This window comes from Cnephaeus nilssonii (assembly GCF_951640355.1).
Source record: "Cnephaeus nilssonii genome assembly, chromosome: 5".
In the NCBI taxonomy this organism is placed as follows: domain Eukaryota; kingdom Metazoa; phylum Chordata; class Mammalia; order Chiroptera; family Vespertilionidae; genus Cnephaeus; species Cnephaeus nilssonii.
This window is the reverse complement of record NC_137076.1, coordinates 70,080,294-70,100,786: the sequence shown is the minus strand read 5'-3', so window position 1 is coordinate 70,100,786 and position 20,493 is coordinate 70,080,294. Positions and strand designations below refer to the sequence as shown.

The following is a 20,493-nucleotide window of genomic DNA, read 5'->3' as shown; positions in this document are numbered from 1 at the left end:
CAAAAAGATTGCTCTAATTTACTAGTATAATTGTGAGATAAAATTTTTAAATTACAAAGAGCTTAAACAAAATCTTATTTTATTGTCACTTTAGTCCTTTTTTCTTTTTTACTCTCTACTGCAGTTTATTTTCTTGACTGAAAAGATCCCCTTTATTATTATGAGGAACGCCGTAGCTCTGGATAGAGTGTTGGCCTGCGGAACTGAATGGTCCCGGGTTCGATTCCAGTCAAGGGCACATACCTCGTACCTGGGTTTCAGGCTCCTCCTGGTCCCTGGTCAGGGCACGTGCAGGAGGCAACCAATTGAAGTGTTTCTCTCATATCAATGTTTCTCTCTGTCTTTCCGTCTCTCTTCCACTTTCTCTAAAACAAAACAAAACACAAAAATATAAAGAAAACAAGACAAAATTATTATCAGGAATAATACTGGATAATTTTAAGATGCATAGAGATTTTAAAAAGAAAATGAAAAATAACTGTAATATCTTCTCCTTCCTATAAAAATGTTCAATTTTTAGCAAAAGGGTATAGCTTGCTTTTTTTAAATGGATTTTAAGTTTTATGAGAGCAGAGGTTCTTTTTATTTTTATCCTTAATATTTAGCATATGACTAACACATAAGAGATGTCCAATCAATATCCAATCAATATTTGTTTAATGAATGAGTGAATATAATTTTTCATGGAAAAATGTATTAGATGGTCCATTTCAGATATATCTGAAAAAGTATACACCAAAATACATATACTTGGTTATTACCCACATTCTTCATATTTTTCATATTTTATAAAGTAGTTGATTTCTGTAGTGAATTTTGATCCTTACTGTTTATTCAATGAATATAACATTTTTGGAATTAAGATGCCTGTAATAGAGCTAAGCTGTCTACTCTGGAAGGATATAGAATAGTCCTTTATATTTTCTGCAGAAACATGTTATTTCCTTAATCTATTAAAAATTCTCATTAAGGTAAAGAAAAAATACGCTTTCAATATGTGGTATTTTTACATTATTATTGTATTTACACCCTAGCAATTATTACTGATAAATAGCAATCTTAACCAAATATATACCAATTAATTGTCATCAAGCTTAATTCATTTATGAATCTTAACCTCCCCTTCCTGACCCCCAGGCTTTCCGTATTTCATTTTATGTAGTTTTGAGTTATCCCTTATTATTTGGAAATAATCCATCTTTATACTTGTGATACTGCCTTTGGATTACAGTTTTCAGAATTTAGACACTTGGTTCAGAATAAGCTAAAAGCCAATAAAAAGATGGGGCTTTACTTTCATGTGAACCTATGACTTCTTTTGCGACCGGAGCCTCAGGACTGACTGTATGGCCCCAAACCCCTTTGTAAACTTGGGTCCAGGTTAAACTTCCAAGTAGTCGGCAGTCACATTGAGTATATACCACATGTCATTAGTTAAACTAACACTCCTTATTTACTCCCATTTTAGAAAGTAGCAAACTTCTTAATTATATGAGTAATCAAAAGGCTTTCTGCTTCACTAATTACATATTCAAAATTTACTGGTGTATTTTCATTTGGCACCTTTTCAGATGAGAGGAGATCATCAGAATGTGACAAGCCAGTTGAATTTCATAGGATGAGCTCATTAGCATTACTTTTCTGGTGCAGAGATTTGAGTTAAATAGTTTAATTGACCATAATTACAGTTCACTCTTCATGTACCCTCGGGATAATTAGAAAGAATTTATTTGAGTTTCTGTATTTTAAAAACAGCACTGTATTCTATATTTTCTTTATTTTTTACAGATTCAAAGGATTGAGGGTTTCTGTGATGCTTTCCTAAACAACAGATTGCTTTTTTTGGAATAGATAGTACAACCTGTGGAAATTCTATTAATTCCACATTGGTTCTTGGCAGGGCTTTTGAAATCGGTTTCTTTTGATTTGGGTTCTTGTTGTCTAGACAGAAGAGTGTCTTCTATCACTCCCAAGATCCCAGTCTTTTTTGCCAACTTCTCTTGTACATTTTTATAGTTTTAAGTAATAACAATTGAACAGGAAAGCACATTTGGGAAAGTAGATTACTTTTAACCAGGAAATACTCTGTGCCAAAATCAAGATTGTAGTTTTAGCCTTATTACATATTTTAAAAGTTTAACTCTTTTGTTCCACTTTTCTTTTTATACCTTACTTTTCTTAGACTTCTTTTATAGGAGCAGAAATGAAGAAATACAAAAGTTGGTGGAAGAATCACCATTTTCTGTTCTCAGCTCTGATCCTGGTTAACTTTGGTGAAATCAAACACTTCCTTTTAAATATAAACGGCAAATTCTTAGTTTGTGGTTTTTTATGGGTGTCTTTTGACTTTATAAATAATGTTGAGGAAATTTTTAATAATGCTGCACTTGTGTAGTTGATCAGAACTCAATAAAACTTGATGAGTATTTGCTAAAAACATATTTTCCTTTGGAGCAAAGGAGATTATTGGTAGGGTTAATGTGGTTCTTTGTGGCACTACACTTCTTCATATCCCCTTCTACAGGAATGGGGAAATTGCACACTCATCTGATCTCACCTGTTAGTCCTTGTGTCCCAATACTTCTTAGAGTGATATTCCCAAGAGAAATTACTGACCTGGCTTAAAAGCCATCAGTATCACTACCTGTTGATCATCTCTAAGATGAAGACTAAGCTTTTTAAAGTTGCTATTCTTACCCTGGTTCATTCCTCTTTCACTTTCATCTTACATTAGTATTGCTAAACCATTCTGTTGGTGGCGGTGGCACCAAGTCAGACCGGACCTGGGTTCAGCAACCTCGGTTCTTGAGTTCTGGCTAGGAAAGGATTCAGAGCCAAGATTCATACTGTAAGAGAACATCCTATATAATAAAGAGGTAATATACTAATTAGACCAAACAGCAGAACGACTGTCCGGACAACCTTCCCAGATGAAGCTGGGGCTGCATGGGCCAAGCCCCTTGCACGAATTTCATGCAACAGTCTGCTAGTCTATACTAATAAAAGAGTAATATGCTAATTAGACTGGGAGACCTTCCGGATAAAGCCAGGGGCTTGGCTGGCCTGCAAACCACCCCCAAATGGCCCTCAGCCCCTCACCCAGGCCAGCCATGTTCCCCAGTGGAGACCCTGACCCTGAAGGGGGTGTGGCCAGCCTGAAAATGGCCATCAGCCCCTCTCCCAGGCTGGCCACGCCCCCCTAGCGGGGACCCCCACCCCGATGGAGGCATGGGCAGCCTGCAAACCACCCCAAACCCCTCGCCCAGGCTGGCCCTACCCCCCAAGGGGATCCCCACCCTGATCCGTGACCCCCTTTAGGGCAGACCAGCTGGCCCCCACCCATGCACCAGGCCTCTAGCTATACTAATAAAAGGGTAATATGCTAATTAGACCAGAAGACCTTTCGGATGTCCTTCCGGACAAAGCCATGGTGGCAGGGCCGAGGCAGAGGTGGTTAGGGGCGATCAGGCCAGGAGGGGAGGGTAGTTGGGGGTGATCAGGCTGGCAGGTGGGGGCAGTTGGGGGTGAGCAGGCCACTGGCGGGGGGCAGTTGGGAGTGAGCAGGCCGGTGGGGGGGGGGGCAGTTGGGGGAGAGCAGGCCGGCAGTGGGGGTAGTTGGGGGTGAGCAGGCTGGCAGGGAGGGGGCAGTTGGGGGCGATCAGGCAGGTGGGGGGGGCAGTTGGGGGCGAGCAGGCTGGCGGGGGGGGCAGTTGGGGGCGAGCAGGCCAGCAAGGAGGGGCAGTTGGGGGTGAGAAGGCAGGTGGGGGGGGCAGTTGGGGGCAAGCAGGCCAGCAGGCAGAGTGGTTAGGGGCGATCAGGCAGGCAGGCAGGTGAGCAGTTAGGAGCCAGCGGTCCCGGATTGTGAGAGGGATGTCCGACTGCCGCTTTAGGCCCGATCCTGTCTAAATCGGCAGTTGGACATCCCCCGAGGGGTCCCAGATTGGAGAGGGTGCAGGCCCGGCTGAGGGACACCATCCCCCTCCCCCGTGCACAAATTTTGTGCACTGGCCACTAGTTTATTTACAAAATCACAAAGGTAGAAGAAATAATTTGTAGAAGAAATGGGCTTAGGAAGCAAGTTATAAAAGTAAAGAAAGGGCTCTTGGAGCTTGGGAGTAAGGAAGGTAATGATAATGTGCCTGGAGGGAGGGAGAGCACACTGGTCCTGAGGTCAGCCTTGGTGTAGCTTGTCTAGTTTTGCTACTTTCCTGGGCCTGGAGCTGAAATACAGCTGAGGCCTAGTTGTTATCTCTAGGGAGGCAAGGTTAGGGAGTCCAAACCGAATGACCAGCCATATATTAGGGGAGGAAGGTCAACCTGGTGATGAGGTCCCACCCAACAATTGTTCTTTGCTAGGCATCCAGGGCTTTTCACCCTGGTGACTTTCTGTACCTAGCCCATTGCCCCAGGTAAACTTACCTGGTCAAACTGGTACACCATAGCCCAATGCCTCAGGCATACAAAAATACTCTTAATCAGGTGCAATATTTAAAAGGCCCAGAGATTATCTCCCAGATGCCTGACAAGGGCCACTCCTAAAGTCTGGCCTTTCTTTGGAATGGGCAGGGTTTGAGCAACCCAGGCCTTCTGAATCAAACCTTTCTTGAACACTATCACCTTACTAAACTCCATACTATTTGGATTTTATTAGTTTTCCCCTAATATCCTTTGTCTAATTAAGGATCCCATTTAGGCCATCACATTACATTTAGTTATCTGTCTCCTTAGAATTCTCTGAGCTGTGACAGTGTTTTACTCTTATTAGTTTTTTAATGGCCTTGACAATTTTGAGGTTTGCTGGTCAGGTCTTTTGTAGAATGTCCCTCAATTTGACTTTGGCTGTTTTTATTATGGTTAGTCTGGAATTATGGGGTTTGGAGAGGAAAACCACAGAGGTGGAATCCATTCCCATCAGAGCTTAACAAGGGTATAATATTAAATTTGAACCTTTAATTATCTAATTTAAAAAATTTCCAGCCCTTCATTGAGTACTTAACCAGAATTTAGGCTGATGTGTGGCCTACATGCAAAATTTGTTCTCAGTGGCTCTTAACCATGTTTAATCTACAACCTTCCTCTTTTCAGTGGTGTCAAGATCTCTAATGTCCACAACTTTAAATTTATCTAGAGATAGTAGGGAAAGGCAGCCAGGATGTAGAACAGTAACCCATCAAGTGATGGATCAGGGAAGCTAAAACAGATCCCTTTTACCAGATTAGAATCTGGAATAAAACGTAGTCAGGTCCCCAAGTATGACTGCTATTATTTTCATATGCATCTCTTCCCCAAGATGAACTAAAGGTAAGTATTAGAGGCTCCAAAGAGTTCAACCTCATTCATTCTCTTCAGTTGCCTTACTCCCACTCAGTGTTCATCTCCCTGCAAATGTCAGATTGTCTAGAAAGCTGTACCCTTCAAGCCTGTTGCATGCTCTTGTAGTTTTAAAATTAAGTAATTACGAATATATTTGTTTAATGTCTGCCTCTCCTTCCAGACTGTAAGCTCCACGATATAGAGACCATGTCAGTCTTGTGCATTCTTCATCCCTCACTTTGTACATATCTGAGTGAACAAGTGAGTAAATGAGTAGATGAATGGATATTTGATATTAAAACCTCTATCAACTACAGCTATAAGAGTCGGATCTCTTGTTGATACCTGTAATACCTGAAGCCCCATACTTATCAGAAGTTATAAAAGATAAAAGTTAGACAACTTTTACCCCAGGATAGTTAATTTTTGCTCAACAATCTACCACCACCTAGGCTTGCACAGTTCTTGAGACTTTCTTGACCTTTCTCAATGAATATGCTTATGATAAATGTCTAATTTCTCTAGGCAACTTCTTCCTCCACAATTTTCTTTTAGCATCATCTTTCAGGCCTGATTCTTAGGCTGAAAATCCTAGCTATTACATGTAGCACATTTAGCATCCAGGTACAAGTTTAATTATGGTATAAGGAAAAATCTTTTGTTCTTTTTCTAAATATTGACCATTATTAAGACTGTGCTGTAAGAATTGTTTCTGAAATCTCCTTTATTCTTTGTCAGGGCATTCTCCTTATACCTCTGCTCTCAACAAAACATCAGTGACAATCCTCTTTCCCCATCATGTTGGCTTTCTGGCCAGCGTTAGTTATTCGCCCATCTGGGAACTTCCTTTCTGGTCTGTATCTCAAGATACAGAGTCAGAACTACTTAAGAATTTACTTACATGAGTTGCTCAGCTTTCTGACAGAGGGAGGGGCCTCTTCTCTTTGCCTCCTATTTAACAAAAACTTGGAGCATCTCTATGGCCAGTCTTGGCAGGAGAGGGTTTTTCTTTCTGTATATGCTAATATTTATTGTCAACTAACCATCAGAGGAAAGGGTTTGAATTTACACCCCAATTATTTGGACATATTTGGGCTAGAAAATGTCATGCAAGGCATGTGTATGTCCTTGTACACTTTCACATGTGGGTGACACTTTTCACTAGTTCTGAGCCTGCTGCTATGCTGCTACTCTCCTAGTTTTCTCATCTCACATCCTACCAGGCTGTCCCCCCGTCATTTCTACCCTTCTGCTGCTTTCTTTTGAAGATAATATAGAGAAGTATACGTCTGCCCATTAATGTATCCCTTTACCAAACCTTGAGCATCTGTAATGTCTGAGGCACGATGTTGGGAAGGTCCTGGTGATACATCATACTTTTAGAACAAAGAGCCTTTTCATTTGATGATTATTCACACATACTACAAATTTCCAAAAAGAAATAATCAGAACAAAATTTATTAAAAAAATTTTACTATTTAAAACAATTTTTCTGGGCCTTTTATATGTTTTATTTCAGTTTGGGGGCATTTGGTCATGTATTACCTATTGTTGATTTAAAATTCACTTGAGGAATGTGTTTCTTCTTTAGCACCTGGGAGTGGGGGCCAATCAGTAGAAGTCCCTGTTTCTTTCCTCTGTTCTTATATTCTTCATTTCCTTTATCCACATTCCTTTATCTTTTCCCAGTTCTGCTGTGCCATAGTAAGAATGGTAGGGGTTACTAAGCAGTTTCTTAAATAATCAATGCATTTTCTGCTGATCACAGCCGCATTTCATAAATTAGAAAAAATATAAAATATTTTAATGAGATATAAAGAATTTTTAGGTGAACCTTTATATCATTTTCATGATGTGAGTTTTAATTTCTTTTTTCAGTTACTGCTGTTTTTCTTTTTTTTTTTGTTCTTGTTTAAAGCTTCCATTTTTTAACAGCTTTTTTTTTTTCCCCCTGTACTTGTTCATCTGGCAAAAGTAGTTTTTTAAAAGCTCATTTTGGAAATGGTTAACGATTTTAAGGCTGAATTAACCATTTTAAGTTTGTGATCTTAGGGAAGCTTATTTAGATAATAATATATGTGTAGATAAGGTTTGACTTCATACATAGCCAGCCCTCTGAGAACAGCTTATAGTAAGTTTGATGGTAATATAGTGATATTTTAGAAATTAAGTTCAGGTTTCAATATAATAATTAAACTGATTACGAAACATTTGTCTTTAAGTTGATCATGTTTTCCATGTTCCTTGAGGTATGTGCTTTTTTTTTACTTGAATAATTCCTCTTTTTTATCTTAATGTTTTCCCTTATAAATTAGGAATTAATAGGAACATCTGGCTTTCATAGTTTTTTTTTTAATGTTTTATTGAGGTGCTTAATATGATTTATTAAAGAATAAGGTCACCCAGATCAGTGGCAATTTGCAATTAGTGGGGAAGTTTTGGTGTATAGTTTCTTACATTGTTTCTTATCTACTTTTTTAGCTCTTTGTGCTCTTACCTGTGACATTGTTATGCAAAATAGAAGGGAAATGGCAGAGGGGAAAAGCTGAGTCCCGAGAGAAAAGAAAAGGACAAAACAGCACAGTCAGCCCCTCCCACCCTCTGTGCAGGGTACTGCTCCATGTTTTTACTTGCCTCATGTCCCAGCCACTTACCTTGACTTTTCAGACTCCTCTTGTAGTTGGAGTTTGAATTTTGAATAAAGTTTTTATTTTTAATCAATTGGGAGTTGGCGGTGTAGATGGTTTGTGGCCCTATAGTAGAACTGGAACTTTGACTTGTTTTTTAAAAATTCTCCACAGAATACATTTTTAAATCATAGGGGAAAATACTTGTCTTTTCACTATATAAAGCTAAAGGCTTTCACTTATTTTCAATTAGATCTAAGAACACATTTGAACACTGCTGCTCCCTAATTTTGCTTTTTCTCAATTAAAGAAGCACCTGGAAATCTTTAGCTTGTTTTTCCTTTTGGATCTTGGAGGTTGGATTTTCTCAACTTACTTCTTTCTGCTTTATGTAGTATCTTTAGAAATTTGGTATGTTTATGATTTCAAAACAAAATCAATTTACTTTAAACATTTGAATTGTTAAAAAGCTAGTGTATGGCCCAGCAGAGAATTTGGAACAGGTGCCAACACACTTGCTGCTGCCTGGCTTCTTGTCCTTATGTTGGAACTTGTTAGCATGAAAGAACAAAATGTGAAAAGTACTCTTTGTTGCAATATTTTCTATAAAAATAACACTTTAAAAAGAATTTTTGTTTCTGGCAGTGTAAAACTTGGCACCTAGCAAATAAGAGGACTCACAGATATATAAAGACACTATCAGCCCCTCTGGAGCTACTGAATTCCTCCCTCATAGTAATTCTCCCAATGTCTGCAATCCAGTTCATTAATTTTTATTTTGTCCCCTTGGAACTTGTCTATAAAAGTTTGTGGTTTTTTGTGTTTTTTGTTGTTGTTGTTTTTTAACCTGATCATCAGGTCTTTTAGCTTCCATTGGTGTGTAGTTTGAGTTGATTTTTTTGTGTGTATTGTTGGATTCTTGTCCAGAAAGTACTATAAGATGTTGGGGGTGGGGGGTCGTTTTCCTTGGGAAATTTATCTCACTGCTCTGTCTCTGCTTGTTTGACAGCTGTTCCTTCATTTCTAACTTTATTACTAATTCAAAGAGTTATAAAGCCATGTGTGAGCAGCTGTTCACTGTTTCATTAGGACAAAATAAGAAAGGCCCTAACTATTAGGAGTGATTTAGGTTAGGTTGTAGAAATAATTTTCTGGCAGTTATGATATAGTGTAACTTAGTAAAAAGAGAGAGTTGTAGAATTTTTTAAAAAGAGCATAAAATAGTATTTGTTGAAAGATGAGAGGAGTTGAAAGATGAAATACTGACTGAAGATGGGATAGTGAACCAACTAGTTTTGAATTCCTGTTCTAGTTCTAGGATTTTATGATTTCATGCTGGTGTTTATTCTCTTACAGACTAACTTTTCCCATGACTTTCTGTGTTTAAGACTCTTCCGTGCAATTGTAAGCTTTTTAAGCTGATTTATATTTATTTTTGAGTTGATACCTTAGCTATAGAAAAACTTCATTTATTTGGCACCCAGGTGCTGAATTAAAATTTAAAACTTTTAGTTAAAGAAATGTAATAATGTAATAATCAGAGAAAGGGAAAAAGAATAGAAAAATTTGGTAATTAAATATTGCTCATGGAACCACAAATGTGATGGCTTAATCCTTATCTTTTGTCACTAGTCCTTCAGAATATAACTATTATAATCATGTTTCAGAACTTTAAATAAAATAATACCTAGTATTTATTAAATAGGTACTGTGTGCCTGGCTAAAAGTGCAGCTAATTTAATAGATAGTGTACTGTTTAATTCTCACAATAATCCTGGGAATTGTATGAATATGAAAAATGTATGAATATAAAATTGTGAATACATTATGATGTCATTGAAAACACACCCACGCATGTGCGCACATGTATTTGAAAGGCTGGAAGGTATTAACAATGGTTACTTTTAGGTGTTTTCAATTATCTTTATAATCATATGAAGTGGGAATTGCTACTATTATTTTCACATTCTAACACGTTGGCCATGTCTTACATATGTGCAACAATTTCCAAATCGCTATCCTCACCATCTCACATATTTAGGAACTGTAAAACCATTTTAAATATTTTTAGTAGTTTTTGCATTAATTTGTGCAAAGATATTTTATGTCTTTAGACAAAGGCTGTGTCTTTTAGGCTACTTTTCTTATTTCTCTCTAGATTACAAAATTTTGAGAATATTATTTCACTCATCCTTGTGCCTTTACAGTTCCTAAGTCAAGTCCAGCACATAGAAGATATTTCTCTTAAAGTTTATTTAATTTATTTTACTCATAAATTCCAACTAGTGCAATAATTGAAAACAAATTCCTTAATTTCCAAACTTTTTTTGTTTTTGTCTTTTAAGGTAACTCAATTACACAGTTGCCCAAAATCTGGGTCCTGGCTGTTACCCTTGATTCCATATTCTTTTTCACTACCTCTCCAAATCTAATTATTGTTAAAATGGATGAAGTGGTTGGGATAATAAACTGGCATTGTGCATCAAGAGACCTTAAAAATGTCCATACCTTTTAATCCAATAATTCTTACTTCATAAAATAAATGCCAGGAAAGCAATTTAGAAAAAAATTATATGATCTCAGGATTATGTTTGGTAATACAGCATTCTCCTGGTTCTGTGGACAAAAAACCATACCATGCAAATTCATTTAGGAAAAGTAATCTTTTTGTGATATTAACAAAAAAACAAAACCCTTCTGTTTTCTTGGATTTGTAGATTGTTTTCTGACTTTTCTTCTTCTTCCTTTCCTCTTGCCTCTTAAATGCAGGTGGTGCCCAATACCCACATCTCTATTCTCATGGTTGGCAATTTTAATGGATCTCATGGATTCTTTTGTTTGTATGTAGAGATTTCTGAAATCTGACATTCCAGGCCTATCCTCTTTACAGAGCTCAATTTGTGATGCTTACATTCCAAATACTCAGTTTTCATATTTTGAATATCATTCATTTAACTGTGTAAAAAAAAAAAAAATCTATCTTGTTTATTTTTCCTCCTGAAGATCATTTTTCTGTGGTCCATATTCTATTAATCTGTCTTGACAACTTTTCTTTTCAATTCTCCCTCTTTCTTATTCCACCCTCAGAACCCTCCACTGTAGACCTGCATTGTCTTTCTGGTGTATCTTCATTATCTACAGGTGGTCACCTTAGTTTAAGCCTCTTGTTTTGTTTTTAAGGATGTTTGTGGTCGGTCTGTAATTGGTCTCCCTGCACACTCTATCCTCTAATGAATTTTGTCAGAGAATCTTCCTGATGCACAGATCAGACCACATCACTTTCTAGATTAAAACCTTCAAAGACTTCTTATGTGAATAAAGAGATTCTTGAACTCCTTCATCTAGTCTTCAGGGTCCTCTACTACTATATATCCTCTATTTAACTTTTCTAATTTTACTTCCCACCCTCAAATTTTTTTTCTCTTATCCTTGTCAGACTTTCTTCTGAGTCTTTCATCATATTTTTACATTTCCAGATCTCATCCAGGCTTCAAGAGTTGAATTTCAGATTTGCTTTCTAACTGGAAGGAATCTTTCCTTCCTGGGAACTCCCAAAGGCCTTTTCTGTTTCTTTGCTATTGTGCTTAGGACCCTTTCCATTGTACTATGGCTATTTCAGTGCATATTACTGGTAGTTGTTAAGTTCTTTAAAGTCTATTCATGTTTTATTTTTCTATTTCCTAATTAGTTCTTAATGCGTATTAAGTAAATAATATGTAAGGAGCTCTCTTGTTTGGGGGTTATTTCATATTTGAGGGAAAGGAACAAAAATTTGAGGATATTTCATCAATATGCCAGACAGAAAAGATTATATATTCCGTAAGTACCTACAGAAATATATTTTCAAGTATTTGCTGATAAAGAAAGAAAAGAAATTAGATGTATTGATAAGACTTTGGGTCACTGACACAAACCATTTGCAGACAGATGAAACCTAATTTTAAAAGCCATCTAGAATAGAAAATAGACTTAATAGTGTGTTCAATCATTTAAGCAGTTATTTATATAAGATTCGCAAGCAGAAACATTTTGTTTTTCTGTAGTATTTCTATAATATGCAGATTACATTTTATGTACTTTTAATTAATCTTGATATTGTTGGAATTTCTTTTAGGATCCTCCTGATTTTTAAATGGTCTATTCCTTCGCTTGTACTTCTTTTGTTGATCTTTTTTTTAAGTTCTCTGTCCTGGCAAACTTACGTTTAGAACATGTTCTGGTTTGCAGGTATCCTGGTCAGATATAGGAGGACTGGAAAATATCAAACTGAAATTGAAACAGGCTGTGGAATGGCCCTTGAAACATCCAGAGTCTTTCACCCGAATGGGTGTTCAGCCACCTAAAGGAGTTCTTCTGTATGGGCCACCTGGATGCTCTAAAACGATGATTGCAAAGGCTTTGGCCAATGAAAGTGGACTGAATTTCCTAGCAATAAAGGTATGACATTAAGTTTTTAAATTGATACTTTCTATCTAGCCCCCTTAGAACCCATCCTCTCATTCCTGCCCTTCAGAGAACATGAGAAGGCAACTTAAGGAGTAGCTGATTTTCATTTGAGTTTGATGGCAATGTAGTATAGGGAGATGAGAGATAAGTAAATTAGTTTCATCAGCATAATCAGGTGGACAGTAGAAGACTGCTTTATTTAGTTTCTTGATTCTCAGTATTTCTTATACTCATGTGTAATAGAAACCAGTCTTCTTTAGTTTTTACATTTTTAAATTGTACTGATCACTTTTGCTCATCCAAGACTTAATTATAAATAAATACTAGAAGCCCGGTGAACAAAATTCATGCACAGGTGCGGTCCCTAGGCCTGGCCGGCGATCAAAGCAGGAGCAATCTGGTGTAGAAGGGTAGGTCCCAGCTGACCTCTGGGCCCTGTGCAGCACCTGGGCCCCCGGGCCCCAGCGCTCCCCCCACACCCCTCTGAGTCATTGGGCCCCCCTGCCCAGCTCCCTCAGCGCCTGGGAGCCGGGCGGAGGCCCCACCCCCCACCGCTGGTTGCCGTCCGCCAGGCGATCAGGCCCCCGCTCACACCTACCTTGGCCTGGCACTGCCCGCTCACCTGCTCCACCATCCTGCTGCGGTCCCGCTCTCATCAGGGCCCATCAGGGCCGGCAGTGCCTCCACGGCGGCCCACTGCCAGCGCTGCGTTGCTGACACCTGCCATGTTCCACGCCGCCCCCTGGTGGTCATCGCATGTGCGAGCGGTCGAACTCCCGGTTGAGGGGACAATTTGCATATTAGGCTTTTATTATATAGGATGATTGTGAATTTGATATTTACATACATAGAATTTTCAAAGAAACCAGGTGCTTTATTTGGTAAAACTAGATTCCTTAAAAAAACTTTTGCCGTCAGAATGTATGTACATTTTACTCTGAATCGCACACACCCACACATTTGTTCTGCCTTGTCCTATTACTTGGGATAGATAATACTATTTGATATGTAGTTTTACATTTACTTTAGGACCAGATATTAATTTTTATGAAATGCAATTACATATCCAGTTACTAAATATACATACATGAAACCTTAAATTCATTTCTGTGGACTTTACCACAAAAACATGTATTTAAATATTTTAAGTAGCAAATTCATTTCAGAAGAGGTACATGATAATGGTTTTTTTGTTTTGTTTTTTAAATATATTTTTATTGATTTCAGAGTAGAAGGGAGAGGGAGAGAAAGATAGAAACATCTATGATGAGTAAGAATCGTTGATTGGCTGCCTCCTGCACTCCCCCTACTGGGAATTGAGCCCACAACTCAGGCCTGTGCCCTGAACAGGAATCGAACCGTGACCTCCTGCTTCATAGGTTGACACTCAGCCACTGAGCCACACCGGCCAGGTACATGATAATGTTTTTGGGGGGGGGGGGGGAAGATAATGTTTTGATATCACCAGAGACATTTTTCATAACAGAATACTTTTTCTGTCTCAGAACATTGAAATCCTTGGCAGCTTGAAAGTATAAGACTTATTTTAATTTTCTTAAAATATTTTGTGGAATGATATTCAGATATGTTTAACCTATTTACTTTTAAAGCATCAGTATCTTCACAATCCCTTCTGTTTGCATACTTACCTTTCTTTGTGTGGAAGATACTGGATCATGAAGATTTGGGGAGGAGACCGTGTTATGCTGAATCACAACCAGTTTTCAATGTTGGAGTAATGAATTATTTTGAAATTTCCAGTTGCTTTTTCTGTGGTTCCTGCCCTCCTACCTTGTGGTAGTAGACATGGCCATTTTACTGACATTTTCTACTCTTTTTGTCACCTCCATTTTTCTATTCCTACTTTGTCATGTAATTGCACAATTACATATGATAAACTTTGAATTTTTCTTGTCTATTCAAAATCTGTACCTTATTTTATAAGGACTTAGCTCATAGTTATTTGCACTTGAATCTCACTTTTTCATAACCTAACATAACATTCCAGATGCTACCAGGACTGCTTTCTGGCCTATTCTGGCCTATATTTACTACTATTTTTTAATATGAAATTTTTCGTAACTTTAGATAGTTTCACTTTTGTCTTTTTTCAATGTGAGAAAATGATTCAAAGTGTTCTTTGAAAGGTTTATCTTGCATACTGTTCATGTAAAATAACCATGTGTTCAGCTTTTTTGCTTGTTTAATTTATTTACTAGAGGCTCAGTGCACAAATTTGTGCACCAGTGGGGTCTCTTGGCCTGGCCTGCGGGATCGGGCTGAAACTGGCTCTCCGACATCCCCTGAGGGGTTCCAGATTGCAAGAGGGTGCAGGCCAGGCCAAGGGACTCCATCCGTGCACGATCAGGGCCGGGGAGAGACGCGGGAGGTTGGCCTTCCAGGGAGGGACTGCGGGAGGGCTCCAGGGCATGTCTGGCCCATCTCGCTCAGTCCTGATCGGCCGGACCCCAGCAGCAAGCTAACCTACCAGTCAGAGCATCTGCCCCCTGGTAGTCAGTGTACGTCATAGCGAGCGATTGAGCAGCCTTAGCATATCATTAGCATATTACACTTTGATTGGTTGAACAGCATATCCATCGACCAGACACTTAGCATATTAGGCTTTTCTTATATAGGATTTGAGAGAGTGAGACAGAGAGTGAGAAATACTGGTTTTGTTGTTCCACTTTTTTATGCATTCATTGATTGATTATTGTATGTGCTCTGACCGAGGATCAAACCCACAACTTTGGTGTATTGGGACAATGCTCTAACCCAGCAGCCGCCAACCTTTCTGACCTCACGGACCACCAGTGGTCAGTGGACCACTGGTTGGTGACTGCTGCTCTAACCAACTGAGCTACTCAGCCATACGTGTTGAGCTTTTTAATTTTTTTAGTTCTTTTAGGTCACACACACAAAAGGTAAGTGATGTTAAGAAATTTTCTTAATTTGAGTTCATACTTCTTATAGATTAACATATTCTACTTACAATTTTTGTTTAATGTGGATTTTTATTCAGTGTAGAGTTTAGTGTAGTTTCACAGTATTATTTTTAAATTTGGTTGGAGGATATATTTAATGAACATGGGTGTTCATATTTTTCAGTTTCCCTATATGCTTAAATTTTTCAAAAGTAAAAGCTGGGAACATGAAAAACTAATTTGCTTTTCTTAGCATTTTCATTGTTCCTTTCATCTTGGTCTCATTTTGTGAGAAGAGTTAAAGTAGCTTTGTCATATAACTTATGAGATGAAGTAAAAACATTTGGGAATTCACATTGTATTATTTCTAGTTTTATCTTTTTGTGAGGAAAAAGTTGCCTTTTGGCTCCAACATACGCATTTGTTTTCTAAGGGTTTTCAGTGTTATAATTTAAGTGTGAGCTTCAAACAAGTCTTATACATTTTTAAAGTGATCAGAAAAAGGTAGTTAGACACAGGGATTTTATAGCTAGTTGGGAAACACATTGAAAGGAGAAGCTCCCTAACACTTTTCGTAGTGATAATTATCTTTAATTCCCAAGTTAAAAAATTGAAAGACTTTAAACATTTCTTTCTCTGAAATGAAAGTACCCTTTAGCTTCCTCTGTGCATCTTTTCTACACAGTGATTAAGTGATATACATCTACTGAGAGTTAAGACTTCACCTTGGCCAATTGTCTGGGCTCTTAACATCCTTTGGCATCTATATGTGTTTTTGTGCAGACTAGTACTTGACATATGCTTTAGTTTTAGTTTGTCATCTGGGTCAATTATGTAAAAATATTTTCCAGTTGAAATTTCCTCTCTGCTTCTCTCTTGCTTTTGTCTGGAGTGTTACAATAGATTACCCTGGTATAGTTGGGCTGCTTTAGTTTATTAACAACAGTTACTGATTCTGGAAGAAGGGTGGTTAGGTCTCTGACAGGGATTTTCAGCAAGTTTTATATTAACTGTATTGGTGAGTAAAATAATGTAATGAACTTAGTGTATCCTTGACTTTTTGAGGAGATTTTCTTCTGATACCTGTCTCAGAGAGGAATTTTACAAAATGCATCCTATGTTCAGGGAAATCTGTATTTTAGTCAAAGCAGTGCACAATTTAAAGTAATTGATTTTCTTTATTTAACCAGATCCCCTATCATTCTGTTATCAAAGATACAAGATAAACTGAACTTGATAAGTTCCAAGTTCATCTTGAAGCTTTTGTTTGTAGGCTTGTCTATAAATCAGAGAGCTTCCATTTTGCAGACATTACATGGAAAACTGCATAGATACTTCTTTTATATCCTGAAAACTTGAAGATTTGTTTCTAGGGTTACATATACGGACATGATGCTTAAGAAGGTGAAATGACTTTTCCAAGGTCAAAGTGGTAGTGATAGAATTAAAATTTGACCTCAGGACTTTCTGACTCTAGACCCTGAGCTCTGAATCATTGTATTATAGGATCTTGTGTGTGTGTGTGTGTGTGTGTGTGTGTTAATAAAACTAATTTCCAGTGCTTTTTTCATTAATTACACGAAGTAACTGGAGAAGGTGTTTCATCAGTTTTCATAGGGAAGCTTCAGAAAAGTGGAAAGATGGATGTTTCTTAGACCCACTTTAAAAGAAATTTTGTTTCTCTGCAACAAAGAAAACTGAGAAAAATAGCATGGCTTTGGAGTGGAGTTGGTTGAGTTAATAAGAAAAGTTTATCATTGGCAAAGAAACAGGAACCTGACCAGTAAAATAGAAGTGCATGGAAAAATGCTAGTAGTTGAATAAAGTGGAGCTTGAAATTCACATACTTGTATGTGATCTGTGCCTTTGAGACTGAGTGTGTTGCAATGAAAAGCACTAAGCTAGGGTTCAGGTGGCTTTGGTTTGATTCCTAACCCTAGTACTAAATTTTTGCTCTGTAACCTTAAACAAGTTCTCTAAGTCTCAGTTTTTTATCTGTATAGGCTTTTTGAGAGGACTAGATTAAAAAGATAGGTGAAAAAGTTTTGGAGGGCATAACTACCCCACTCCTTAAATATGGGCTGCATATGGTTATGACTTCCTTCCAACCAAAGAGTTCAGTATAGAAGCCGGGTTGGGGAATTGCTGCTTTCCAGTGGAAAAGTCTGGCAAATACTACCTCAACCAGGTGATCAAGGTCCACATCTTCAGTGATTAGTCATGTTGATAGTGTGTGCTTTGTGTATTGTGAGGAGAATGGAACTTCACTTCTTTGGTCTTCTTCCCAAGCACTCATAATTTGTGTCTAGCTATGAGAAAAAGTTAGGCAAACCCACATTGAAGGACAATCTGTAAAATACCTGACCAGTACTCCTTCAGCTGTCTAGGTCATCAAAAACAAGGTGAGTCTGAGAAACTCACAGCCAAGAGGATCCCAAGGAACCATGACAACTAAATATAATGTTAGGATTTTCTGGATGAGATCCTAGAACAGAAAAAAGACATTAGATAAACACCAAGGAAATCTGAGTAAATGTGGAGTTTAGTTAATAATGCATTAGTATTGTGGTTTTTTAAATATATATTTTTATTGATTTCAGAGAGGAAGGGAGAGGGAGAGAGAGATAGAAATATGAGTGATGAGAGAGAATCATTGATCGGCTGCCTCCTGCATGCCTCCTATTAGGGATCGAGCCCACAACCAGGGCATGTGCCCTTGACCAGAATGGAACTCGGGATCCTTCAGTCTACAGGCCGATGCTTTATGCTGTGCCAAATTGGCTAGGGCAATATTGGTTTATTAATTGTAAAAGATGTACCATACTAATATATGATATTAATCATGGGAAAACTTAGTGTGTGGTGGGAGGTAGGGTTGGGCGTATGGGAATTCTTTATACTGTCTGCTCAGTTCTTCTGTAAGTCTTAAACTCCCCCCTTCCCAAGAAAAAGTCTATTAATTAAATAAAAGTTTTAAAGTCACTATCACAGATCTGGGCATATTATAGACATTCAGTGAATGTAATTGAAATTAAAGGCCGGCTCAGAGTGGTGTCCTGCACCCCTCAGAAAAGTATGGGGAAGATTGTTGATTCCTTGGGTGAGGACAATGGAGGAGACCTTCCAGTTCTTTATCCCTCTGTTCCTGGTGGTAGTGGAAAGTTACTAAGAAAAGCCCTGTGAGGAAGTTGGCTGGGGAACCTGGGTTTGGGCTGCCCTGAGCTTGCCTGTTTCACTGCTGTTCTCTGTTGAAGCCTATAAAGATGTGTGTTGGTTCTGGCCCCAGACCCAGACCCCATATTCTAAAGAATACTTTCTTTTAGAGTTTTGGTTATTTTTTCTTTCACCTTGGGTACAGTTTCTAATTTAGAGTCTCACCAGGAACTATGTTCAGATGTGTGCCTTTTGTGGACCTTAACTCTTTCTTCTCCTTCTATAGGTTTGTTGTCATGTGGTCTTGTCTAGAGTCTGAGACCTTTTGAGTTTATATTTAATTTCCTTTAGAGTTTATATGTTTTAACTTTAAAAATCCCCTCAATTTCTCCCAATAATGTTGTCTTATGTGTCCCATACACTTAAATTGGCAATTATCAACATCGGTACTAAATATAGACATATACTTAGTTTTATCACTGTTTGAATGGCTGTTAGGGAATAGTAACCTATTATTCTTAGGACAAATAGAAGAGTTAATATGCCATTGTCAGTATTACAAAGTTCTATAGAAGTTAGATTGTATTTACTTAAGTTTGGCATTTTTTTGTACACTGTTTAAGCTGACATATTAAAGTTGAGACACCAATATGTTAAGGCTGTATCAGTTGATAAAATTGCTATATGAAATATATGTCTTGATATGAAAATATTCTATTACATTTGGCTAAAATAAAAAAATGACAATAATATGAACTATAATAACAAAACTTTTAGCAATTGGAATCTAAGAGAACCTAGAAAAATTTAGAAAGAGAAGAATGCTTTCAGACTCTTAAGAAGTTTATTTAATAATAGAGAAGAAAACTTTATTATTGGGTTGGTTTAATTTTTTTATTTATAGATTCCAGCTGAGAGGGACTAGTTATCCTTTTCAAACTTTTTAAATAGAATTTAATTGGAGTTGAAATAAATATTACAGATTTACATTTATAATTAAAAATATCTGTAAATGTTTTACATTGCAACAATAATTTTAGACTATACATTAAGCACCTTCTGTGTCAGGCACTGTCAATGGTAAGCAAAGATGCATTAGATGGTTCCTTGCTATCTGTCAGCCCATAATTTAGTGAGAGAGACACTTAACTAAACAAACGATATAATGAAATGGGTAATATTTAGAATCTTGATGATTAATTGTATGTGAAAATTGAGAAACAAAGGGAGAACTCGAGGTGAATTTTTTTTGTTTTGTTTGTTTGTTTCCAATGACGGACAGGTGGAAGTACCGTAACTCTGGAAAGAGTTAGTATGTGAGGAGAAGAAGCTGGTTGGAGGTGGGGAAGCAAATAATAAATTGGGATTTAGACATGTGGAGTTTGGAAATGCATTTTTACTGTTTTTAAAAATAAGTTTTTGTTTTGTTTTTTAATATATTTTTATTGATTTCAGAGAGGAAGGGGTGGGGGGAGAGAAACATCCATGAAGAGAGAGAATCATTGATTGGTCGCCTTGTGAATGGCCCACATTGGGGATCGAGCCTGCAACCTGGACATGTGCCCTTGATAGGGATTGAACCTGAAACACCTCATTCTGTAGGCCGACATTCTATCCACTGAGCCAAACCAGCTAGGGCTAAAAAATAAGTTTTTAACTGATTTTTAGAGAAAAAGGAAGGGAGACGGATAAAGAGATAGAAACATCAATGATAGAGAAACACCATCGATTGGCTGCCTCCTGCACACTCCCTACCGGGGATTGAGCCTGCTGGTCATGTGCCCTGATTGGGAATCGAACCAGTGACCTCTTGGTTCATGGGTGGATGCTCAACCACTGAGCCACATCGGCCGGGCTGAAATGCCTTTAAAACTACATGGCAGATAGGTCCCGAAGGCCATTGTAAATATGGATTTGTAGCTCAAGAGGATGGTCATTTCTAGAGATGAGAGTGTGGAAGTTGAGACCCAGTGTTTAAGATTATGCATTATAGATAGTAATGAAGATTGAGAGACAAGAGAGTCAGGAAT

At 37.8% G+C, this 20,493-nt stretch overlaps 1 protein-coding gene across 2 annotated transcripts in view; it reads left to right on the top strand.

Annotated features, from left to right (window-relative positions):
* AFG2A (AFG2 AAA ATPase homolog A) overlaps positions 1 to 20,493 on the top strand; it is a 254,821-nt gene that overhangs the window by 48,294 nt on the left and 186,034 nt on the right. For both annotated transcript variants that reach the window (XR_013813591.1, XM_079772599.1), the window contains exon 11: positions 12,168 to 12,377. Coding sequence is in view for 1 of the 2 variants with exons in the window: in XM_079772599.1 (XP_079628725.1) it covers positions 12,168 to 12,377 (210 nt within the window). In the remaining variant the exon portion in view is untranslated. The remainder of the gene's footprint in view (positions 1 to 12,167; positions 12,378 to 20,493) is intronic.